Genomic DNA, 26352 nt, shown 5'->3' on the forward strand with positions numbered 1-26352 from the left:
AATACAAAAAAAAAAAAAAATTAGCCTGACGTGGTGGCGGGTGCCTGCAGTCCCAGCTACTCAGGAGGCTGAGGCAGGAGAATGGCGTGAACCCGGGAGGCGGAGCTTGCAGTGAGCCGAGATCGCGCTACTGCACTCCAGCCTAGGCAACAGGGCGAGACCCTGTTTCAAACAAACAAACAAACAAACAAAAACAAACCAACAAAAAAGAAAATGGGTTTTGGTGTACACATAGCAATCTTGCCACAAAAATCCCTATAGCCTCAGCAGGGACTTGCAACAAAGAATATAATCTCACAGTTGCTCCTATAACTAGAGGTATTATCATTTGGTTTTTAGGTGGAATAATAAATATAAAGTCTATAAAATAATGGTACTATTCTAACTAAAAGGTATTTAGAAATCAGTAACCATCTATGTCACATGTTTAATCGTCTGTGTCTCAGGTGCCTCTTCAAGGCACACAGATTCTGTTTTTCCCATCCAATTATCTGAATCTCTGAAAGCGCTTTTCTTTTCCACTCACTTGTCTATCAAAAATGGCAGACACAGTAACTTTAACTTAACTTTAATCCTGAAAGCTGGAGTGAATCATATTAAACATAACCCAAATTTTTTTTGTTCTTTTCTTCCTGGCCTGTGTGACCCAAACCAGTGTTTTCAAAGGCGTACTGCATGAACCAATTTGAAGCTGAAGCTACGAGGTTTTTTTTTTTTGGTTTTTTTTTTTGTTTTTTTTTTTAGCTATGAATTTTTGAACACTTAAACCCAGACAATGCCTCAACAGAACATCCAATAGTCTCTGGATTGCTATTTCATTCAGTTTAAGTTCCTGGCAGAGGTCTGATTTTATGAACCCTTGTTAATTACCAAGCTTTCCAAATTTCCTACAAGGACCTCTAATGCAAAAGGCTATCCACCCATTGTATAACTGGTATCCGAAGCAGACATTCAGCATAAAATTGAGGCAAGTATCCAGAAAACTCAGGCAAAATCTCACAGCTTGACTTGTATCTTCTTTTAAATATCAGAACCCTAGAGCAAAACAGCAAATAATTGATAGGCGATGTAGAGAAGAGTAACTGATAGAATTGAAACCCTGCAGGGACTGACCTAGAAAGAGAGATAAAAGGAACTGAGAGAGCCTGGTTGCTCCATCTTCACGCAATCCTGGGAGGTAGATGTTTCAGAGATCTGGCTCTGTCTAATCCCTCAGTGACTTCAAACATTTCTATTTTAGTGGCTCTTCCTCTTTCGAATGAGGATAATATAAAATGGGTTAAATTTCCTCTCTGGGCTGAAGGTGACATTCACAAGGCATCTATCGAGTCCATTTCCTTTCTCGAAGGCAATCTTCCACTGAGGCCTTCCTGAGAGACTCCTCTGAGACCCATTTCAGGCAGAGTCCTCAATTGACATCCTGCCTGTGTTTCCACAAACCCAAATTAAAGTTACTTAACCTCACTGGCCTCAGTTTCTCTTCTGCAAACTGGGAGTTAAAAATACCCACCTCCCAGGTTTGGATGAGGGTTAAATAAATTATTTAAAGTCACTTAACAGAGGGCTGTACAAATAAAAAGAGCTCAACCAGCTACTGTTATCTTAAAAAAGAAAGGTTAAACCAGCTCCTGACGACTTTCTGCATTATCTAACAATTCTTCGAGTTGGTAAAATATTATTTGAAGCGCAAAACTCTCTGTATTTAATTTAATCCTAATTCAATTCATTTTGGCTATATTTTAGAGAATCACATAATATCTTCTATGTGGTTATATATGGTTTCCATTATTTGTTCTTGAAAACTCAGAAAAATGGTAATGTTGAAACAGACGGTGCCACCCATACCCGAGTTCCTCCGCACAGGTGCTCAGTGGGGATTGACGGTGAGGTAGTGCTTGACTTGCTACAGCAGGGATGGCAAGTATGTGGCAGTTGCAATACCCAGCTCACCTCCAAAACATACGTCTATGTCTGCTAATAAACATCTACATCAGCGAATAGGTCACCAAACTCTTTTCCATAGAGTCTATATTTTTCCACAAAATCCTTTTCAAAAATACTTTGGACAATCTCTGCTGATCCATCAGCCACCACTAATCTATTTCCATTCTTGGGCTATAGCATAAAGGGAAGCAAATTTAAAACGGGAAGAAAACCTTGAAGAAGAACAAACTGATTTTAACTATTTGTTTTGGTTTTCTGTGTCTAGAAACTGAAAAAAACAAAATGACTAAAGCCAGTTCTTGATCATCTGTGATATTGGAGAGTGTGGTTTAGCATGAATGAATCAAATTAATAAATGTATGTTAGAAATGAGACTTAAATGTCTAAATATAAAAATCAGAGGACTACAAAGAGCTTACATTTCATTTAAAAATAAAATGGAAAAAAAAATCAATGGTAGGCAACCATAGACAAACCTCCTCTTTTGTCAGAGCTGTTATTAACAAGTAACTAAGTCTGCAGATTTTATTTTCACCTTCTCTACCCTTCACTGCATGTAGACTGATAGACGGGTTCATGGGATCTGCAGTGGGCAAGACACAAAAATGTACACAGACAACTGAGCTGGAAAACCACAGACATGTTGATCAGCTCTTGAATAATAAATATCTGCAAGGTTATAAAATTGTTGGTGATTTACATATGAAAACAGTCTGAGTGCTAGGGAGAGAAAAAAGTTTAAGTAGCAGTATGAGAAGCTTACAGGAAAAAGCTAAAAATATTTCAAAGGAAAATCTGTGAATTAGAAAAAAATATATACTTCCATAAGCAATTTTGTTTATCTCCTGGGTAAAAGACAAGATCATCTCTGTCTATGCTTGGTAAAGATGCTATGTATTTGGCCACTACCATTTGAGAGAAGCAGAAGAGCATAGCAGTGTTCAGACTCTAGAGCCAGACTGTCTGGGTTCAATCCCAGTTCTGGAACTTTTCAGTTTTGTGAGCTTGGGCAAGCTGCACGACTTCTCTGTGCCTTGGTCATCTTCTCCATAAAGTTAGGATGATAATAGAGCCCACCTCATAACATTCTGACAAGGGCTAAATGAGTTAATATATCTAACATCTAGACTAGTTCTTGATACATACTAGATTTTCTCCTTGGATATTTGTTGTTATTTGCTACAACTTGGTAAAGATCAGACCTCAAAGGAATAATAGCTACTTTTTAAAAATAGTAGATAGGCCAAGCATGGTGGCTCATGCCTCTAATCCCAGCACTCTGGGAGGCTGAGGTGGGTGGATTGTTTGAGCTCAGGAGTTCAAGACCATCTAGGGCAACATGGAAACACCCCATCTCTACAAAGATACAAAAATTAGCCAGGTATGGTGGCGCATGCCTGTAGTCCCAACTACTTGGGAGGCTGAGGTGGAAGTTGCAGTGAGTCATGATCATGCCACTGCACTCCAGCCTCGGTGACAGAGCCAGACCCTGTCTCCAAAAAATATAAATACATACATACATACATACATACATAAATATATAATGTAAAGTCCTTAAAATGGCCTATCAGGTGCCCATCAATCCAGGAGTGGATAAAGAAAATGTGGTATATAAATAAGATGGAATACTACTCAGCCATAAAAAGGAATGAGTTAATGGCATTCATGGCAACCTGGATGGGATGGGAGACTATTATTCTAAGTGAAGTAACTCAGGAATGGAAAATCAAACATTGTATGTTCTCACTCATAAGTGGGAGCTAAGCTCTGAGGATGCAAAAGCATAAGAATGATGCAATGGACTTTGGGGACTTTGGGGGAAAGGTTGGGAAGGGAGATAAGGGATATAAGGCTACAAATTGGGTTCAGTGTTTACTGCTCAGGTGATGGGTGCACCAAAATCTCATAAATCACCACTAAAGAATTTACTCATGTAACTGAATACCAGCTGTTCCCCAAAAAACCTATTTAAAAAATGGCCTATTAGGGAAAAAAAATAGTGGGACGTATTATTGAGTTTTGTTATCTTGTGTTTTTTTAAAATACTTTTTTGAAAGTGTATTGGTTCTTTATTGTTGCTGTAACATATTTCCATAATATTGGTTCATGCAGTACCGTAAATCCAGTGGCTTAAACAACACAAATATATTCTCTTCCAGTACTGGAGATTAGAAGTCTAAGATGGGTTTCACTGGGCTAATATCAAGGTGTTGGCAGGGCACCTCCTTTCAGGACCTTTCAGGGAAAATCCATTTTCTTGCCTTTCTGGCTTCTAGAGGCTGCCCACATTCCTTTGCTGCTAGTGCCATGCCATTGTCAAAGCCAGCAATGGCCAGTCAAGATTTCTTACATCACTCTGATGCCAAATCTTCTACCTCCTTCTCCCACACGTCGACACCCCTGTGATTTCTTTGGACCCACCCCGATAATCCAGGATAGTCTCCCTATTTTAAGATCAGCTGATTAGCGAACTTAATTCATCTGCAAGCCTAATTCCTCTTTGCCATGTAATGAAACATATTCACAGGTTCCAGGGATTAGGGCATAGACATTTTGGGGGGCCATTGTTCTGCCTGCCGCAGAGGGGAATAACATCTATCTTAGAAACTGGAATGATTAATATAGTCTGCATGGTAAAGTGAGAAGAGTTTTGGAGTAAGCAAACAAGAGGTCTGAGTTCAAGCCTGTGTTTGGTTATTAGCTAGTTTTATGATCTCGAGAAATTTTAAGTCACTTTATCTCTTTGGACTTCTATGCAATAAGAGTTGATGTTATATGACCTATGACTCTGTCAAATTAAAAATAAAGGGCTAAAGTCATTGGATTATACAACAAGGCATTGAGATATTCTTCTGCAGAGGACAGCTCTAAATTTAGTTTTTAAATGAGTCTACCTTTACCTGCCTTCTTGGTTCTGAAATTTCCCCCTTTCACAGTGTAAAAACCATGCATCATCACAACTTCTGGGCATTGGGAGAGGTGCAGTTTTTTGTTTTTTGTTTTGTTTTGTTTTTTTGTTAGATAGATACTCGCTCTGTTGCCCAGGCTGGAGTGCAGTGGCGCCATCTTGGCTCACTGCAACCTCCGCCTCCTGGGTTCAAGCGATTTTCCTGCCTCGGCCTCCTGAGTAGCTGGGATTATAGGCGCATGACACCACATCCAGCTAATTTTTGTATTTTCAGTAGAGACGGGCTTTCACCACGTTGGTCAGGCTGGTCCCGAACTCCTGACCTCATGATCCTCCCACTTCAGCCTCCCAAACTGCTGGGATTACAGGAGTGAGCCACCGCACCCGGCCATGGTGCAGTATTTTTGAGGCAAGATGTATGAACTGTTTTATCAGTGCATACCAACATTCGCTCCAACATGGGAGAAATCATTCCTGTGGTGTTCTTTCTTAAACCTAATTTCCTCTATTCGTATAGGTGGACACAAGTAATATTTTAAAATAAAATCTGATTTTATTGCAGCTATAATTAGAAACCATTTACTTGAAAGTTCTTCTTTTTGAAAATGCAGAAGAATACATTATCCTTCGCATGACTTTCTGAATCCTTGAAGACCACTAGATCATCCCTTGTTCTCCTTCATAAGCATTACTTTTCAATCCTTTAATCATATTTGTTGCAAATTTAAGAGACTACTTTTAACACTTTGAGAGGGGCTGTTGTTAATGAAAACAGAGGCATAAGGGCAGATATAAAGCCAAGAAAACCTGTCATCTATTACGCTAAGCACGTTAATAGAGCTTATCCTTGTACTGAAGATCCTGGAGAAAGAGAAAAAAGAGATATTTCTTCATTTTTGAAATTCATTTTTAAGGAGAAAAAAAAATCCATCTTAACTAGCACAACTATTTATAGTCTCAGAAGTAGCTTGGTAACAGAAAATAATCCTGCTAGAACTAACAAATAAGTAATATAAATTCAAGCCTCAGTTATGTCATTAACTAGTTGTGTGACCATGGACAAGTCACTTGACCTCTCTAAACTTTCATTTCATAGTGTTCATTCACTGGACTGCAAGAGAATAATTGGGTCCAACAAAGAGTAACAAAGAAAACGTGATAGGATAGCGAAGACATATTAAAAAGAAACCTGTAAACCGTTTTAAGGAATGTTGAATTTCAAATACCACTAATTTAAACAAAATTCCCTCAACAGAGAATCGGATGGCCCAGCTATTTGATTTATTCTGTCAACCTACCCAGGAATGCCAGCAGCTTAGAAAATTGTGATGATGAAAAGAAAACAAAAAAAGTTTGTAAAATTTGTTACTTTTTTGAAACCAAGTGAATATCTATTTTTTAACTTCATAATCAAACTTGTTTTCATTTTCAAATTTCTATGAAACAAATGAAGACAATGCTAAATATTGAGTTAGTTCAATTGAGCTTGACACTATTGAGGGCCCAAGCAGAGGTTTATTTCCTCAAAAAGCAATCAACATTCTCCCTCTTGGCGCTACCAAAATTTGTACCCTAACTAGGTAGTCGCCTCAAAAACCTTAGTCTGGTAATGCAGAGCATAGAGCAGGGGAGTATGAGACCATCATCTCTAGTGGAAAAACAACTCAAACATACTTGAGTGACAGACAACAGCCATAAACGGTATCTCTTTTCCTTGTGGAAAATAGCATTTCTCCATGCTTTGGCTGACTATCAAACCTTGGGGACAGCCTCCGGTTCCAAACAGAAAGCAACGCAGATCTCAGTGGCATTCCAATCTAGTCTGTTTTCAGTTCCCACAGATGTTTTTAGTTGGTGGTAGGCTATTGCCTTCAGGAGTTTGTCATTTACAGAATCTTATAAAGTGGGTACCAGTGTTCCCTGCCCTCTTCCCAGGCAGGAACAGCTATGTCATGGGAAACCCATCAGGCATTCAGTGGCTTCTTGTCCCAGACCTCCTGTGGTTGGCCTATCTTTCCAAGCCAATTTGAGGCTTCTCTATTCTCTTTGTCCCCCTTGGCTATCTATGACAAGGGGCTGGATCTTAGAGCTGAGTGGTCCATCAGGGATATTTTGGGCTAATAACACCCATTGTGCTTGGAAACATTTGTATGGTACCACAATAAAGTTTCTGAGTAGAATTTGCTTGTCTGTGCTAAAAACTTCAGTAGACCATTGACAGGAGCCAAAGCCTTCAATGACAAGAGAGGATGTGTCTTATAGATGGGATGGGACAGGAGTAATAAAGTGTCTAAATGCAGGACTTATTTACTTTTATTGCTGAAGGCATGATCTTGAAAGATTTAAAGACAGAAACCAAGAAATGAATGTCATATTGTCACTTTTAATTCCCCAGCAAAATAAATCTCCTGATTTTTCTGTCAGAGTGATTTGTAAACAAAAACTCTCCATTAAAAAAAGAAATGATTTCTTTAAAGTCTGTCTTGTGAAAAGACATTGCTTACTATACTATTTAAATTTGATTTCCTGGGGTGGAAATATTTGCTTGTGCTGACAACAATGCATCAAGCATACAGACGCAGAGCCAGTGGCCGGGCTCCTTAAACAAATGATTTTAGTAGATGTGGCTCTTGGCCTTCAGGACATAAAATCTGTTTTTGTTTCTGTTTTGTATACTAATATCAGCAAAGGCTTCCCTTTTCTCTTTGCATTTGGAAACTTTTGGTTGAATTTCATTAGGCAGGTGGCTCTCTTTTAATGTATAAGTTTTTGAGTAATGTTGGAAAAAGTTAATTAATCAGAATGCTTGAATAACAGGTTGAACAGCTATTAAAATTTGTAATCATTAAGATTCACTTAGCCAGAAGATACTTTCTGCCTCTATCCTTTTTTTTTTTTTTGAGACAGTCTTGTTCTGTCGTCCAGACTGGAGTGCAGTGGCGCGATCTTGGCTCACTGCAACCTCTGCCTCCCCGGTTCAAGTGATTCTCCTGTCTCAGCCTCCCGAGCAGCTGGGATTACAGGTGCCTGCCACCACGACTGGCTAATTTTGTATTTTTAGTAGAGATGGGGTTTCACCATGTTGGCCAGGCTAGTCTTGAGCTCCTGGCCTCAAGTGATCCACCCACTTCGGCCTCCCAAAGTGCTGGGATTACAGGCATGAGCCACCACACCCGGCCCTCAAATCTTTTTAATAGAATCTTTAAAACTATATCGGCTGGGCATGGTGCATCACGCCTGTAATTCCTGCACTTTTGGGAGGCTGAAGCGGGTGGCTCACGTGAAGCTAGGAGTTTGAGACCAGCCTGGCCAATATGGTGAAACCCCGTTTCTACTAAAAATACAAAAATTAGCCAGGGCACAGGCCTGTAATCCTAGCTCTCAGGAGGCTGAGGCACAAGAATTGCTTGAACCCAAAAGGCAGAGGCTGCAGTTAGCTGAGATCGCACCACTGCATTCCAGCCTGGGGAACAGAGGGAGACTCCATCTCAAAAAAACATCAAAAACAAACAAAGAAAGTATATTATTGCCTATATTAAAGATCTTGTAGGGTACTAAGATCAAGATTCTGGATATGTTTGGACATTGTTCAGCTGTGGGCTGAAGACTGGGATGAAGTTGCACTGACCTTAGAACTTGCCTTTGTAACTATTACTTTTTATTAAATGACTGATACTGCATTTTTTTATGATTCCCCTATTTTTCCTGAAAGCCAAGTATAGAAGCTAATTCTAGTTAATTTATGGTTTCATTTAATTAAGTTCCACTTAAATGAGATTTTACTGTAACGTGGTCAATTGTATTATGAATTATGAGATTTATTTGGGGCAAAGTTAGCACTTACAGGCTGGAAGAAACCTAATGTCTTTAAAACTTGAAAGAAGAGTCTTCTTAGAACTTATTTTCTGGATGCCACACAGGTCTGCCTCTTTCTGATGAAACCTAATTCCAAGCATCACTTTTTATCTCTAAGAACTCCAGCTCTGATTGTGTCTTTGCTTTGGTGACACCCTGGCAGTTCCTTTCTGTTGCTCAGAATTTGTCAAAAGAATGAGGAAGATCCTGATGAGCTCAGTCTCCCTTACCCACCACTAGGTCAAGCCTCCCTCTCTGAAGAGTCCTTCTCATCCTTATGCCTGCTTCCAGAGTTGGTGGGGTTGGCTTTGGAGCAGGACTTAATTTTGCCTCATTTAAAATCATGTGCTCAATTGCTTTCTTTCTCTTAAATAATGAAAAGCCAGCAAAGAATAGCTTAATGCATAAGGAAAAATGAATTTAGAGAAATTATTCATCTGCCTGTAAATAATAGCTTCATGGATATGAGGTAGCTAATTCTCGACAATATTAGGTGCTCTTTCAATAAAAGCAAGAGAAAGAAAAGATCTCAGAAATTTCTTTGTCATGCTTAAAAGTCCTCTGTCCCCCACTCCCCACAATTCCCTGTTTTTTTTTTTAGAAGGGATATTTGTTCTCTCTTATAATCTGGAAATGTATGTGCCTAATTAAAATAAGATGTACTCTTTAAATGATGAAAATAAAAAGTGATCAAAATAGATTTTTGTTATCCTTGGGGCATTGGGAGTTTAAACGCAAACTGCATGGCTTGCAGTGTGGGGAATTAATTATTGGTAATTGAAGTTGTAAGCTTAATTCCCTGCTTGCTTCAATGAAAATGAATCCTTTTATTTAATATTAAAATAAGCACCACTAACCTCATGATCTGAGACAGCACATGCACTCAGCTTTTGAGCAACAGTGAATGTTTAAAAAGCTTTATCTTTTTAACACTGAATTGTGATTAAAACAAAACAAAACAAAAACACCGGGTTGCGGGAGTGGTATAAATACATTAGCAAATAACATAATAGATGGTATTTGGGTACTCTTAATAGATGCTGTTCTTATTCACCAGTAAGAGACTTTATTTTGTATTCAAATAAAAGTCTAAACCATTAAAAAATGCATTTATGCTTTTTGAAAACTTGTCCTGAGTAAAATATTTTCGTTGGCTTGTTTTGTCATGTTGAAGCAGGGTGACCGTTCAAACTGTTGGGCAGAAAAATTTCTCTGCCCTGTGTTTCTGCTGTGAGGAGTTCTTGTCTTCCTGAGGAAGCATTACAGCTAATCATGATGTGGACTTTGCCTCCTGCCCAGTTCTCTTGCTGTGTCTGTGCCCCTCTGTGTCTCAAGGAATGTCTCTGGGTATTTACACTGACTGTTCTGTGACTTAGGTCTGGTAGATTTCCAGGCCCCCTATTCTATGCCTGCTCTTTGCCTAATTAACATCTTCTACTGCTCTCTCAGATCTCAACTCAAACATTACACCTGAGATTAAGGCAAGCACCCCTCTCTTATATTCTTACCACAGTAAATCATGTTGCAATTACTTGTTTCATGCTTGTCCGTTCTGCCAGAGCACAAGTTCCAAGAAGGCAGGGTCTGCCTTGTTGACGGGTAGAGGTCCAGTAACTAGTTCAGAGCCTTGCATATATGGGGGATCAAGAAACATGTTTGAGTGAATGAATGAATAAATGAATGAATGGTGAATGAATGTTAATCAAGGTTGGTCTGAGCAACACTTGGCAAAATTCCCAGTTTATAGTCCTGAAGTATCCATAACTCTTACAATACAATTAATAATTCATTTTTCTCATTTTTAAATAGGAAATGAATGCGATTAGTATTTTCTGACTTTCTATTTATTGTACTTCATACTTAGTCCTCAGTCAACATTTCCTAAAAGACAATTTATCCATATTTCAGTAAGTAACATCTGTAATTGTGTAATAAGTAACACAAGAAAAATTAAGCTTGTTGTTTAATGTATTTATTAGAGAAAAACCTAGATACTGAAATTCCCTCAAATGAAACAGTGTTGTTTGAATTTGCTCTCAGTGGAACCTATCATTTCTGACCTAGGAGAGGTCTGTTCTTTAAGCAACCAGCCTCTGTGTCCACAAAGTTTGGTCATGGTTTGTAGAAAACTCCTTTGGGTCAGCTCCAAGGGCCAAGTTTGCTCAGATTGCTCAAACTTTCAAAACTATTTTTCTCAAAAGCACAGGGCTTAAATGAACACTTGTTTGATCTAAATATGGTTTCACATTGTCATGGAGAGAAAATAAAGGAGACAGAAGAACGCTTTGGTCTTTATCTCAGTATCCTGAAACTTCTACTTCGTTCATTTTTTAAAAAGGAGCAAAAGTAGATCTAAATGGTTTTCTGGGTTAAGATGGTAGACTAAACCACACATCTAATTTTGCTGCTCTACAAAATTCCATAAAACTTGAGTAAAGTGATTTTCTTGAAAAGGTACAACTCACATGAAAAAGAACACAAAAACAAAAAAAAGGAGAAACTAAAAAACAAAGAAAAAACTGGAAAAAAAAAAAAAAAAGGCCGGGCACGGTGGCTCACGCCTCTAATCCCAGCACTTCGGGAGGCTGAGGAGGGCAGATCACTTGAGATCAGGAGCTGGCCAACATGGTGAAACCCCGTTTCTACTAAAAATACATAAATTAGCCAGGCATGGTGGTGGGCGCCTGTAATCCCAGCTGCTTGGGAGGCTGAGGCAGGAGAATCACTTGAACCTGGAAGGCGGAGGTTGCAGTGAGTTAAGATCACACCACTGCACTCCAGCCTAGGTGACAGAGTGAGACTCTGGAAAAAAAAAAGAAGAAAGAAAGAAAGAGAGAAAGAGAGAGAAAGAAAGAAAGAAAGAAAGAGAGGGAGGGAGGAAAGAAGGAAGGAAGGAAGAAAGAAAGAGAGAGAAGGAAAGAAAGAAAGAAAGAAAGAAAGAAAGAAAGAAAGAAAGAAAGAAAGAAAGGAAGGAAGGAAGGAAGGAAGGAAGGAAGGAAGGAAGGAAGGAAGGAAAAGAAAAGCAAGCAAGCAAGCAAAAGAGAATACAAGGGCAGGAAAATTTTGGAATCTGAAAAGCAGACTGACAACTGGCAGTGCCATATACCCCTACCACTGGTGTAGAGGGGAGGCCAAAATAATGAAGAGGGTAAAATGAGGATTGAATGAAAGCTGTTCCATTGGGTTAAATCTCTATACCTTAACTCACATTGCCCTTTCCTCACCTGATTTATTCTGAGGAGTAAGTGCAGCAGAAGGCCTTTGAAATGCAGGACACGAGATACAATTAAAGATCTATCATCATACCAAACACAGACAGATTGCATGACTGAATGCATATGGAATGCTAAAACCTTTCATCACTTCCTCCACTTGGCTTCCAGAATGCCAGAAGCCTGGTCATTTCCCTTTAGTAAGGAGATCGGAAGAATGTTTTCTGCTAAAAATCTCAACATAGGAGGAAAGTTTTTTTGTTTTTTGGGTTTTTTTTTTTTTTTTTTTTTTGAGATGGAGTCTTGCTCTGTTGCCCAGGCTGGAGTGCAGTGGCACGATCTCTGCTCACTGAAGCCTCTGGCTCCCAGGTTCAAGCAATTCTCTGCCTCAGCCTCCCAAATAGCTGGGATTACAGGCATGTACCACGACACCCAGCTAATTTTTGTATTTTTAGTAGAGACGGGGTTTCATCATGTTGGCCAGGCTGGTCTTGAACTCCTGGCCTCAAGTGATCCGCCCACCTGGGCCTCCCAAAGTGCTGGGATTACAGGCATGAGCCACCATGCCCTGCCAGGAGGAAAGATTTTTAAAATATTGACATTGGAAGTACAAAGAGCCTATCCAGACCACTTGACAGTGACATCCAAAGTAAACAAGCTCCACAGAAGCACCCAGAGCAACCAATTATGATTTAAATCCCTTGTTCTTAATCATAAAGGAAGGATGACAAGATATGGAAGATAAAGACCAAACCAATAAACAAAAGAAAGCAACTTGAAGGAAATAGAGACTATACGGTGGGGGGTGGGGCGGGGGGGAAACTCCAACAAAGCTATTCTTTTTTTTTTTTTTTTTTTTTTTTTGAGACAGGGTCTCATTCTGTTGCCCAGGCTGGAGTTTAGTGGCTCTATCTTGGCTCACTGTAGCTTCGATCTCCTGGGCTCAAGCAATTCTCCCAACTAAGCTCCTGATTAGCCAGGACCACAGGCATGCACCAATATGACCAGCTAATTTTTTTTAATTTAATTTAATTTATTTATATATTTATTTATTTGAGGTAGAGTCTAGCTCTGCCGCCCAGGCTGGAGTGTAGTGGCGTGACCACAGCTCACTGCAACCTCTGCCTCCCAGGCTCAAGCAATTCTCCTGCCTCACCCTCTCAAGTAAGTGGGATTACAGGCACATGCAACCACACCCAGCTAATTTTTATATTTTTTTAGTAGAGACGGGGTTTCACCATGTTGGCCAAGTTGGTCTTGAACTCCTGACGTCAAGTGATCTGCCCACCTCCGCCTCCCAAAGTGCTGGGATTACAGGCGTGAGCCACTGTGCCCGGCCACCAGCTAATTTTTGTATTTTTTTTTTTTAAATTTTACTTTAAGTTCTGGGATACATGTGCTGAATGTGCAGGCTTGTTACATAGGTATACATGTGCCATGGTGGTTTCCTGCACCTATCAACCTGTAATCTAGGTTTTAAACCCTGCATGCATTAGGTATTTGTCTTAATGCTCTCTGTCCCCTTTCCCCCGACCTCCAACTTTCGTATTTTTAGAGGAGACAGGGTCTCATCACGTTGCCCAGGCTGGTGTCGAGCTCCTGAGCTCAAGCAATCCACGCACCTCGGCTCCCAAAGTGGGCCACTGTGCCTGGCCAAACAAAGCTATTCTTTTTTTTTTCGAGACGGAGTTTCTGGAGTGCAATGGCACAATCTCGGCTCACCACAACTTCCGCCTCCCGGGTTCAAGCAATTTTCCTGCCTTAACCTCCCAAGTAGCTGGGATTACAGGCATGCGCCACCATACCCAGCTAATTTTGTATTTTTGGTAGAGACAGGGTTTCACCATGTTGTCCAAGCTGATCTTGAACTCCTGACTTCAGGTGATCCACCTGCCTCAGCCTCCCAAAGTGCTGGGATTACAGGTGTGAGCCACTGCACCGAGCCCAAACAAAGCTATTCTTAATAACCTCAGAGAGACTGGGTGCAGTGGCTCCCGCCTGTAATTCTAGCGCTTTGGGAGGCCAAGGTGGGCAGATTGAAAGGCAATGGAAGGGCACCGTGGAACAATAAGGCCGAGAGGCGAGACTAAGAGGGCAAAAATCTTCTTTCTTGAGCTCTCGGGCGAGGTTCACTGGTCCGCAGGGGGAGGGCCAGGGAAGTCGCCCTGTGCCAAAGGTGCAGCGCGCTTTTATGGATGCTGGGTGAAGAGTGGGCGGGGTAGGGGCGGGGTCGGTTGAGTTTCGCGCTTCTGAGTGTGACACGCCCTAGTAGGCATGCGCGTTAGTCGGGGTGGCGGGAACAGGAAAGGTGAACCCGGAAATGCTGAGTCAGGGTATCCAAGGTGGCGATCGCCATCTTGGAGTCTTCACTGGAGTCCAATCACAGATCACCTGAGGTCCGGAGCTCAAGATCAGCCTGGCCAACATAGTGAAACCCCATCTCTACTAAAAATAGAAAAAATTACCTGGTCGTGGTGGCATATGCCTGTAGTCCCAGCTACTCGGGAGGCTGAGGCAGGAGAATCGCTTGAATCCAGGAGGCAGAGGTTGCAGTGAGCCGAGATCTTGACACTGCACTCCAGCCTGGGTGATGGAGCGAGACTCTGTCTAAAAAAAAAAAAAAAAAATTCTGAGAGAAAATATTTCCTTTGTGAAAATAGAAAATGATGCTATGTCAAAAGAAAATTCAGAGAATTAAAAGAGCAGCTAATAGCTGAAATGAAAAATTCAACAGAAGAGTTGAAGATAAAGTTCAAGAAAGTGTTAAGAAAACAGCAAAAAGACAGACGGAAAATAGAAGAGAAGATATAAGAAAAGTAAAGGGAGCACACCTGAAGGTCTCACATATGAGTAATAAGGGTTCCAGGAAGAGAGCAAGGAGAAAATGAAGCAGAAAAATCATTAGTAAAATAATTTAACAAAAAATTTTCAGAACTGAAGACATGAATTGCTAGATGAAAAGGGCCCACCAAGTGCTCCTGCAAAATAGATTCTAGTAGAGCTACACTGAGGAACATCACTGTGAAGTTTCAGAACACTGGGGACAGAGATCCTATAAACGCAGAGAGAAAAATAGACTACTTAGAAAGGACTAGGAATCAGAATGCCTTCACACTTCTCAGCTACAATAAGACAAGAGAAAGACCTTCAAAAAAAAATTTTTTTTTTGAGATGGAGTCTCACTCTGTTGCCCAGGCTGGAGTGCAATGGCGTGATCTTGGCTCAATGCAATCTCCACCTCCCAGGTTCAAGCGTTTCTCCTGCCTCAGCCTCTCGAGTAGCTGGGATTACAGATGCCCATCTCCACACCCAGCTAATTTTTGTATTTTTAGTAGAGACAGGGTTTCACCATGTTGGCCAGGATGGTCTTGATCTCCTGACCTCGTGATCCACCAGCCTTGGCCTCCCAAAGTGCTGGGATTACAGGTGTCAGCCACCACGCCCAGCTGACCTTCAAAATTTTTCAGAGTCCAGGCACAGTGGCTCACACCTGTAATCCCAGCACTTTGAAACACAAATATGGGAAGATCACTTGAGCCCAAGAGTTTAAGGGTGCAGTGAGCTATCATCATGCCATTGTATTTCAGCCTGGGCAATAGAGCAAGACCCTGAATATGTCTTTGCTAAATTATAACAGTAATAGAAATCCACCTCAGTTGACTCCATTTTGCTTCTAACCTTCAAACTGTCCTTGGTCATTCCCGGGTGTAGTCCAAGCTAACTTTGGGAGAAATTTAGTTTGTATTTTAACTTTAAAACAAGGATGATAATAGTCCCTCCCTAAAACTAAGCCCTTCCAGCCGGGTGTGGTGGCTCATGCCTGTAATCCCAACATTTGGGGAAGTCGAGGCGGGTGGATCACCTGAGGTGAGGAGTTCGAGACTAGCCTGACCAACATGGTGAAACCCCATCTCTACTAAAAATACAAAAAAATAGCCAGGGGTAACGGTGGATGCCTGTAATCCCAGCTACTCGGGAGGCTGAGGCAGGAGAATTGCTTGAACAAGGAGGCAGAGGTTGCAGTGAGCCGAGATGTCGCCATTGCACTCTAGCCTGGGCAACAAGAGCGAAACTCCGTCTCTAAATAGATAAATAAAAACTAAGCTCTTCCTTGCTCAGGGACTGAAAACCGCCTTTGTAAAACCACAAGATTAGGCTTATGGGAGGGACCTGAACTCTGCTAAAATATAGGAGTAGTTTCCATAATCCCTTACTGCTCAGGGATCATGTGCCCAGAGGTCACAAGATTTGTGACTTCTCCAATTGCTCTTCCAGATAACATCACTATTGTAAAACCTAAAATTATTATATTATTTTTTGCAATAGTTTTCAGACTGATCCCACCCACGCTCATGACTCAGGACTCAACTAATCCTGATATTCTCACCCAGAAGCTGACTCAGCACACAAGGACCATTCTCCACACTCCTGTGATTTCATCCCCAACAAATCAGCAGCACCCATTCCCTAGACCCCTACCCACCAAATTGACCATAAAAACCATAGCCTTCAAGCCTTCAGGGTAGCTGATTTGAGTGATCACTCTATTTCTCCTGCATGGGCCAGCCTCATGTCAATTAAACTCTACTGCAATGCTGTGATCTCAGTGAATTGATTTTGTCTGTGCAGTGGACAGGAATAATCTGTTTGGCAATTATACACTGTCTTTACAAAAACAACAAAAATTCTTGAGTTAAAACATTCCTACTGCAATTCTAGATTCAGCCAAACCATCAAATACACAGGAGGGAAGAAGAAAAACATTTTCAGGCCATCCACCATGGCTCACACCTATAATCCCAGCACTTTGGGAGGCCGAAGCGGGAGGATCACCTGAGGCCAGGAGTTCAAGACCAGCCTGGCCAAAACAGGGTGAAACCCCATCTCTACTAAAAATACAAAAATTAGATGGGCGTGGTGGCACGCACTTGTAATCCCAGCTACTCGGGAGGCTGAGGCGGGAGAATCGCTGGAACCTGGAGGGCAGAGGTTGCAGTGAGCCAAGATCATGCCACTGTACTCCAGCCTGGGCGACAGAGGGAGACTCCGTCTTGTTTTTTTTTGTTTTTGTTGTTTGTTTTTTGAGTTGGAGTCTCGCTCTGTCGCCCAGGCTGGAGTGCAGTGGCGGGATCTCAGCTCATTGCAACCTCCATCTTCCAGGTTTGAGCGAGTCTATCACCTCAGCCTTCTGAGTAGCTGGGATTACAGGTGCATGCCACACCATGCCCAGCTAAAATTTGTATTTTTAGTAGAGACGGTGTTTCACCATGTTGGCCATGCTAGTCTTGAACACCTGACCTCAGGTGATCCACCCGCCTCGGCCTCCCAAAGTGCTGGGATTACAGGTGTGAGCCAAGGCGTCTGGCTCAGTCTCACTCTGTCACCTAGGCTGGAGTGCAGTAGCGTGATCTAGGCTCACTGCAACCTCTGCCTCCCAGGTTCAAGTGATTCTCTCACCTCAGCCTCCTGAGTAGGTGGGATTACAGGGCGCGCCACCACGCTCAGCTAATTTTTGTATTTTACTAGAGACAGGGTTTCACCATGCTGGCCAGGCTGGTCTCGAACTCCTGACCTCAAGTGGTCCACCCACCTCGGCCTCCCAAAGTGCTGGGATTACAGACGTGAGCCACTGCACCCAGATTGGCTTGGGTTTTTTGGTTTTTTTTTTTTGAGACAGAGTTTCACTCTTGTTGCCCATGCTGGAGTGCAATGGCGCAATCTCGGCTAACCACAACCTCCGCCTCCCGGGTTCAAACAATTTTCCTGCCTCAGCCTCCCAAGTAACTGGGATTACAGGCATGCACCACCATGCTCCACTAATTTTGTATTTTTTTAGTAGAGATGGGGTTTCTCCATGTTGATCAAGCTGGTCTCAAACTCCTGATCTCAGGTGATCCGCCCACCTCAGCCTCCTAAAGTGATGGGACTAGAGGCACGAGCCACTGCACCCAGCCCTTGGCTCTGTCTTAAAACAACAACAACAAAAACATTTTCAGACAATCAAGGTCTCAAAAACTTAATTCCCGTGTACTCTTTCTCAAGAAGCTATTAAGGATATGCTCCCACCAAAATGAATGGAAAAAAAGAATTAAAAAAGAAGAAAACATGGTATGCTGGAGTTTTTTCTGCACTCTAATCTGTGTCATGGGAAGTTGACCATTATGGATTGTATTACAGATTCACGTGCCCTGTGGTTGTGTTCAGACAAGGAGAGCCACCAGCAAGAAATCTGGAGGACAGAATGACAAAGACAGAGTAGGGCCTTGTGAAATTTAAAAAACCTGTGAGGTAACCAACACCCATTTTGTCACTCATTTCTCACTGACCTCTATCTTACTTTTGCTTTTCTTTCTTTCCTGTCTTCTTAGTCTGCTCCAACTTTCTTACTCTTCTCCCGCTCCTTCAATAAAGAAGCTTCAAAAGCAGTCTCCATCAGCATGCATAACCATGAATGGGGCAAATTGATCAAAAGAGGCAGTACAGCCTAAAGGATAAAAGGGCATGGGTTATAAAGTCAGAAAATAGTGAGTTCAAGTTCCAGCTCTGCCACTTAACAGAGGGGTGATCCTGGGCAAGTTACTCCCAATGTAATACAAGGAAAATTATCAGTATATCCACCTCATGGATGTATAGGGTGGTTAAATACGATTAATAAATGCAAAATCTTGGCCAGGTGCGGTGGCTCACGCCTGTAATCCCAGCACTTTGGGAGGCCGAGGCTTGAAACTGGGAGGCGGAGGTTGCAGTGAGCCGAGATTGCACCACTGCACTCCAGCCTGGGCAACCAGAGTGAATCTCCATCTCAAAAAATAAAAAAAATTAAATGTAAAATCTTAGGACAGTGAGTCACAAATTAAACTCTCAATGAATGGTAGCAATAATTAACATAAATTAAAAGTGCCGGCCAGGCACAGTGGCTAATGCCTGCAATCCCAGCACTTTGGAAGGACGAGGCGGGCGGATCACCTGAGTTCAGGAGTTCAAGACCAGCCTGACCAACATGGATAAATCCTGTCTCCACTAAAAATACAAAATTAGCCAGGTGTGGTGGTGCATGCCTGTAATCCCAGCTACTCAGGAGGCTGAGGCAGGAGAATCGCTGGAACCCGGGAGGTAGAGGTTGCAGTGAGCTAGCTGAGATTGCACCATTGCGCTGCAGCCTGGGCAATAAAAGCAAAACTCCATCTCAAAAAAAAAAAAAAAAGTGCCATCCACCTGGTGAGAGACAGCTAGATTGCTTTCAATTCTCCACTTCACAAATATTTAAAAAAAAATTCATATGTGGCTTATGTAGATAATAATGCTATTCTGCAAATATTTCCAGACCTTTTACTCAGCACAGAGTAGGACTGCACTTCCTAGCTACTTATTTTCCCCTTGATGATAAGTGTGACGAAGAGACTACTTTGGTGGAGGAAATGTGAATTTAACTGATATGTATTACTTAAGGGTAAAAGCTCTCAGAACCCATGTAGAATTTTAATTAACTTTCAGATTACTAGTGAATGTCTTTGTCACTGAATTACCTATTAATATGCTTTACACATTTTTATTTTTTTTTAATTTTGGGTTGTTTTTTCTATATAGGATTTCTGTGTCTACGCTGGGTCTGTGACAATTGAGCACTTGAAATGCAGCTAGAAATGAATTTTTCATTTCATTTCACTCCATTTAATTTAAATTTAAAACTGAAGCAGCATTTTGGCAAATGTACGTTTTACTTTAACTTGTTATGTTAAGATATTGTTATTGTTTTATTATAGTACACATTTTTCTTATACATTATATATATTATACATACATTATTTCTTACGTTATACATAAGAAATATTCTTATGTATTATACATAACATATTCTTATGTATTATTTCTTACGTATTATACATAAAAACATCACCAACGTAGCCAGTACCAATGGACTGATTTGGTTTGAATGATTTTTTTCTGTGAACTATATAACACTGCAATGTGTTTATTTGAATATTTCGTGCAAACAGCAAGAGTTATAGTGATACCTACTTAAACCATCCTTGATAATTAAACTTATCCATCCTGCCAATCTCTGCCTTTTAATTGGCGTATTTAGATTAGTTATATTGAAAGTAATGATTGGTGTGCTGGGCTTAAGTTGGCTATTTTATTAATTGTTTACTGTTTGTTCCCTCTGTTTTTCATTCCTCTGTTTCCCCTTTCTCACCTTTCTGTGGGTCACTTGAAAATGTTTTAGAATTACATTTTGACTTTATAGTTTTTTGAGTATATTTCTTTGAATAGTTTTCTTAATGGTTTCCCTAGGTATTACAATATACTTGCATAATTTATCACAGTCTAACAGCGTTGACATTTTACCACTTTGAGTGTAGAAACCTTACTTCCATTAGGTCCCTTCACTCTTTCACTTTTTTAAATTGAAATGTTTGTTCCGCTAATTGTAGATTCATATGCAGTTGTAAGAAATAACAGAGATAGATTCCTTATATGCTGATTCCAGTTTTCCTCAATGGTAAAACTTTAAAAAACTGTATCATAACAGTATAACTAGGATACTGACATTGATACAATCCACAGATCATATTCAGATTTCCCATTGGAATCATTTGCATGTGTGTGATGTATTAAGTTCCATATATATATTATATATATGTATATGTGTATATATACGTGTGTGTATATATTATATATATGTATATGTGTATATATACGTGTGTGTATATATTATATATATGTATATGTGTATATATACGTGTGTGTGTGTGTATATATATATTTTTTTCTTTTTTTTTTTTTTTTTTGAGATAGAGTCTCCCTCTGTTGCCCAGGCTGGAGTGCTGTGGCACAATCTCGGGTCACTACAACCTCTGCCTCCCGGGTTCAAGCCATTCCCCTGCCTCAGCCTCTCAAGCAGCTGGGATTACAGGCTCCCACCACCACACCCGGCTAATTTTTGTATTTTTAGTAGAGACAGGTTTCACCATGTTGGCCAGGCTGTTCTCGATCTCCTGACCTCAGGTGATCCACCCGCCTTGGCCTCTCAAAGTCCTGGGATTACAAGCATGAGCCACCACGCCCGGCCAAGTTCCATATATTTTTATCTTCTGTGCAGGTTTGTGTATCTACTGCCACAGTCAAGATGCTAAACAGTTCCAACACGACAGGGAGCCCACCTGATGCCTTTTACACCCACATCCACCTCCCTCCCACCTCTGCCAACCACTTTTTAAGATTCTAGACTAACAAGATGACTAATATCCTAAAATATCCTGCATTCTGCAGAGAAACTTGGAATAATGTACAAATTAAATCCATTACTTCTCATCCCTTCAGAAATTATCAAATAATCATAAAAAGGCAGGATATTGAAATTGATGCAATCTACTGATTATATTCAGATGTTCTAATTTTACTGGTATTCATTTGTGTGTGTGTGTGTGTTTATATATTGTTTTCTGTTTTTGTCTTTATTTTTATTATGTGTTTATATATTGTTTTATACAATGTTATCACCTATGTAGGTCATGTACCCACTACTACAATCAAGATATTCAACTGTTCCAAAACACAAAGATCCTCTGTGTTGCTCTCATAACCACATCCTCCTACCTTCCCCCGCCCTCACCCTCTGGCAACCATTTATCCTGGCAATATATATCCATTTCTAAAACTTCGTCATTTCAAAATGTTAGAAAGATGAAATCACACGGTATACAACCTATAGGTGGCTTTTTTAAAATTCAGCATAATTCCCTAGCGATTTATCCCTCCCCACCTCTTAAACATAATGTCTTAAGTATTTCCTCCACATACATTGAATATCACATCCAATTGGTATTATAATTTTTTAATCCTGTGATGGGCAGAATAATGCCCACTCTCAAAGATGTCCACATCCTAATAACCCAAAACAGTTAATAGGTTATGTGGCAAAGGAGAAGTAAGGGAGCAGATGGAATTAAGGCTGCTAATCAGCTGACTTTAAAAAGAGAGATTATTCTATACTATCAAGGGGAGCCCAATATAGTCGTAAGGATTCATAAAAGTGGAAGAGCAGTCAGTTCTATGCCCAGAGTCCCAGCTACTGGGGAGGATGAGGTGAGAGGATTGCTTGAGCCAAGGAGTTCCAGGCCACTCTGGGCAATATAGCAAGACCCCATCTCACACAAATGTACAGACGGACAGACAGACAGACAGACAGACATAAGTGTGGGAGAGAGAGACAAAAAAGAAAACCAGAGAGGTAGCAGTGTGAGTGTGAGACGGACTCAACCAACACTGCTGTCTTTGAACATGGAAAAAGGGTGCCATGAGCCAACAAAAGCAGCTGTCCTCTAGAAAATGGGAGAGACAAGGAAATACATTCTCCCCTAGTCTCCAGAAGGAATGCAGCCCTGCTGACACCTTGATTTTAGCCTAGTGAGACTCATTTTGTGCTTCTGCTCTCTAGAACTATAAGATAATACATTTGTATTGTTTAAGCCCTTGTGTTTGCAGTTACTTGTTAGAGCTGCAATAGGAAACAAATTTAAACCATTAAACATAATTTTTAAAACATAAGAGATAAAAAATATTCTATTATAGTTACCCTATTTTTTCTCATTCCATTGTTCTTTCTTTCTTTCTAAAGTTCTATGCCTGCTGTTATCATTTCCTTTGAAGAATATCCTTAGTCATTCTTTAAACATAGGTCAACTGGTAATTCTCTTAGTTTCCTTCGTCTGAGAAGAAATTAAATTTAAATACACAGTATTGTAACCATAATAAAATCATTTTTATTTTATTTTTTAAATTTTTTTCTTTGTTTTTATTATTATTATTATTATTATTATTATTATTATACTTTAAGTTTCAGGGTACATGTGCACAATGTGCAGGTTAGTTACATATGTATACATGTGCCATGCTGGTGTGCTGCACCCATTAACTCGTCATTTAGCATTAGGTATATCTCGTGCTAACCCTCCCCCCTCCCCCCACCTCACAACAGTCCCCAGAGTGTGATGTTCCCCTTCCTGTGTAGCTTAAAAATGAACCAAATTTAAATATAAAATGAATGCATACCACTAATGCAGAATAAAGTGGAGATACAGAAACTAGTACTACAACTGGGCTATTAAAAGAAAAGGACTGGCCGGGTGCAGTGGCTCACGCCTGTAATCTTAGCACTTTGGGAGGCCGAGGCAGGCGGATCACCTGAGGTCAGGAGTTCGAGAGCTGCCTGACCAGTATGGTGAAACCCCGTCTCTACTAAAAATACAAAAATTAACCGGGCATGGTAGTGGGTGCCTGTAATCTCAGCTACTCAGGAGGCTGAGGCAGGAGAATCACTTGAACCCAGGAGGCAGAGGTTGCAGTGAGCCAAGATCGTGCCATTGCACTCCAGCCTGGGGGACAGAGCAAGACTCCGTCTCAAAAAAAAAAAAAAAAAAGGCCGGGCGCAGTGGCTCACGCCTGTAATCCCAGCACTTTGGGAGGCCAAGACGGGTGGATCATGAGGTCAGGAGATCGAGACCATCCTGGCTAACACAGTGAAACCCCGTCTCTACTAAAAATACAAAAAATTACCCAGGTGTGGTGGCGGGCGCCTGTAGTCCCAGCTACTTGGGAGGCTGAGGCAGGAGAATGGCATGAACCCGGGAGGCAGAGCTTGCAGTGAGCCAAGATCGCGCCACTACACTCCAGCCTGGGGGACAGAGCAAGACTCCGTCTCAAAAAAGAAAAAAAAAAAGAAAAGGACTGAAAGAAAGCATGTCACAAATTCTACGATGAACGGAAATTGCAATTTGCTGTAACACAGCAAAATGAAAAAAGCTATTTGTGTGTAAAAAATATTTTAAGCAATAAATTAGACAATATTAAGAGACATTTTAAGTAAATACATAATGAATTTGGTAAGACATTTCCCCTTGGAAGTCAAAAAAGAAATCAAAATTGTAGTTCAAAATAGGAGTTGAATATACGACCAAAAAATCCTTAATGCTTCTTAACAGGATCTGAGATTATAATTTTATTTTATTTATGTTTTTAAGACAGAGTCTTGCTGTGTTGCCCAGGCTGGAGTGCAGTGGCACGATCTTGGCTCACTGCAACCTCTGCCTCCCAGGTTCAAGCGATTCTCATTCCTCAGCCTCCCGAGTAGCTGGGACTACAGGTGCACGCCACCAGGCCTGGTTAATTTTTTTGTATTTTTTGGTAGAGATGAGATTTTGCCATGTTGGTCAGGCTGGTTTCAAACTCCTGACCTCAGTTGATTTGCCCACCTCAGCCTCCCAAAATGCTGGGATTACAGGCATAAGCCACCGCACCTGGCCCCTGAGCTTGTAATTTTAGACAGCTAAAAAATGTGTTGGATTCTTACAGAAAGAAAGGAGGGAGGGGAGGAAGGAAACAGAAAAGGAAGGAAGGGAGGGAGGGAGGGAGGGAGGGAGGGGAAAGGGAGGGATGAAAAATGAAAGTCATTTTAAGTCAGATACTAAAACAAATTATTTCAGTTGTGGAAATTTTGCTAGAAAATTATGAGAAAAAGACTAAAGAAGATATTTTACAAAAAGTGAAAGACCTTCAACTAAGCCATTAAAAAATGGCCCATAGATTACAAGAACTTTCCAATGATACAGTATCAAAGATCAATTGATTAACAATTTAAAAAATTACAAGTACTTTTCTTTAGCTTTAAAATGGATGATGTGATATAAGAGACAATGTCAGCTGGGCATGGTGGCTCACATCTGCATTCCCAGCACTTTGGGAGGCCAAGGCGGGTGGATTACCTTAGGTCACAAGTTCAAGACCAGCCTGGCTAACATGGTGAAACCCCACCTCTATTAAAAAAAAAAAAATTAGCCAGGAGTGGTGGCAGGCACCTGGAAACCCAGCTACTCGGGAGGCTGAGGCAGGAGAATCACTTGAACCTGGGAGGTGGAGGTTACAGTGAGCCAAGATTGTACCATTGCACTCCAGCCTGGGCTACAGAGTGAGACTCTATCTCAAAAAAATGACAATGTCTATTAATACTTTGGGTATATTTGTGTCTCAAAGGACTTCCAAAACTATGAAGTTTTATTAAATTTGAATTAAAAACACCTAAATTTCTGGAGCAGTTTTTCATCTTTTATAACCATCAAAGAAGAATTTGTGCCTATAATGACAGATGGTGGCCCATATATGTTAGGTAAAAATCCAGATTTGTTGGAATGGTAAGACAAGAGATTTCTATTTCATTTATTGCTTTGTTCCACTGTATGATATGTATTGAAAATCTTTGTGCTCAGTTTTTTAAAGCACACCATATGAAAACTGTTATGGAATACAATTACTTTAAAGTCATTTAGGGCCAGGTGTGGTGCCTCACACCTGTAATCCCAGCACTTTGGGAGGCCAAGGCAGGCAGATCACCTGAAGTCAGGTGTTCAAGATCAGCCTGGCCAACATGGTGAAACCCAGTCTCTACTAAAAATACAAAAATTAGCTGGGCATGGTGGCGGGCGCCTGTAATCCCAGCTATTCGGGAGGCTGAGGCAGGAGAATCGCTTGAGCCCAGGAGGCAGAGGTTGCAGTGAGCCGAGATCGCATCACTTCACTCCAATCTGGGTGACACAGCAAGACTGTCTCTAAATAAATAAATAAATGTCATTTAGTATCTATACACTAATGCTATAAATCATTGCCAAGTTATGGAACTTTTGAAAGAAATAGACTGATAGAATTAAGACTGATTTTCTTAATCTTGTGTTCTCTGCCTGTGCTCATTGATAAGAGTTGTGGAAGAATTTTTATTTTATTTTATTATTATTATTTTTTTTGAGATGGAGTCTCGCTCTGTCACCCAGGCTGGAGTGCAGTGGCACAATCTCGGCCCACTGCAAGCTCTGCCTCCTGGGTTCACGCCATTCTCCAGCCTCAGCCTCTCAAGTAGCTGGGACTACAGGTGCCCGCCACCAAGCCCGGCTAATTTTTTTTTTTTTTTTTTTTTTTTGTATTTTTAGTAGAGATGGAGTTTCACCATGTTAGCCAGGATGGTCTCAATCTCCTGACCTCGTGATCCACCCGCCTCGGCCTCCCAAATTGCTGGGATTACAGGCGTGAGCCACTGCGCCCGGCCAAGAATTTTTAGAAAGTACTTTTAACTCCAATTTAATATGTTCCTGAATTGGAAGGAATATTCAATAATCAAAGACAAAATGACAATATGATTTATGTTTTCTCACAGATATCACACTACATATGAAAGAGCTAAATTTTAAACTCCAAAAGAAAGGAAGAGCTTATTAGTGATTTAGCCAGACAAGAACAACAATTTATGTTGAAATTGAAACTCTTCATAATAAAAATCAGAAACAATGACTTTATACATTTTTTTTTTTTTTTTGAGACAGGTTCTCACTCTGTTGCCCAGGCTGGAGTACAGTGGTGCAATCTCAGCTCACTTCAATCTCTGCC

General features: G+C 40.8%; 1 protein-coding gene across 16 annotated transcripts in view; it reads right to left on the bottom strand.

Annotated features, from left to right (window-relative positions):
* Nucleotides 1–26352, bottom strand: part of LOC129397619 (uncharacterized) — a 238137-nt gene that overhangs the window by 197758 nt on the left and 14027 nt on the right. For 2 of the 16 annotated variants that reach the window (XR_008625196.2, XR_010111992.1), the window contains exons 2-3: nt 18246–18403; nt 14385–14526 (exon numbers count right to left, since the gene is read on the bottom strand). The exons of 7 other annotated variants lie outside the window; for them this stretch is intronic. Coding sequence is in view for 1 of the 9 variants with exons in the window: in XM_063603862.1 (XP_063459932.1) it covers nt 14385–14526 (142 nt within the window). In the remaining 8 variants the exon portion in view is untranslated. Of the gene's footprint in view, nt 1–3; nt 5714–10215; nt 10334–14384; nt 14527–18245; nt 18404–22498; nt 22632–26352 lie in introns of those variants that run through there. 7 more of the 16 variants (XR_010111995.1, XM_063603862.1, XR_008625193.2 and 4 more) reach the window with 6 other exon arrangements.

Source organism: Pan paniscus, chromosome 3 (genome assembly GCF_029289425.2).
Source record: "Pan paniscus chromosome 3, NHGRI_mPanPan1-v2.0_pri, whole genome shotgun sequence".
NCBI lineage: Eukaryota > Metazoa > Chordata > Mammalia > Primates > Hominidae > Pan > Pan paniscus.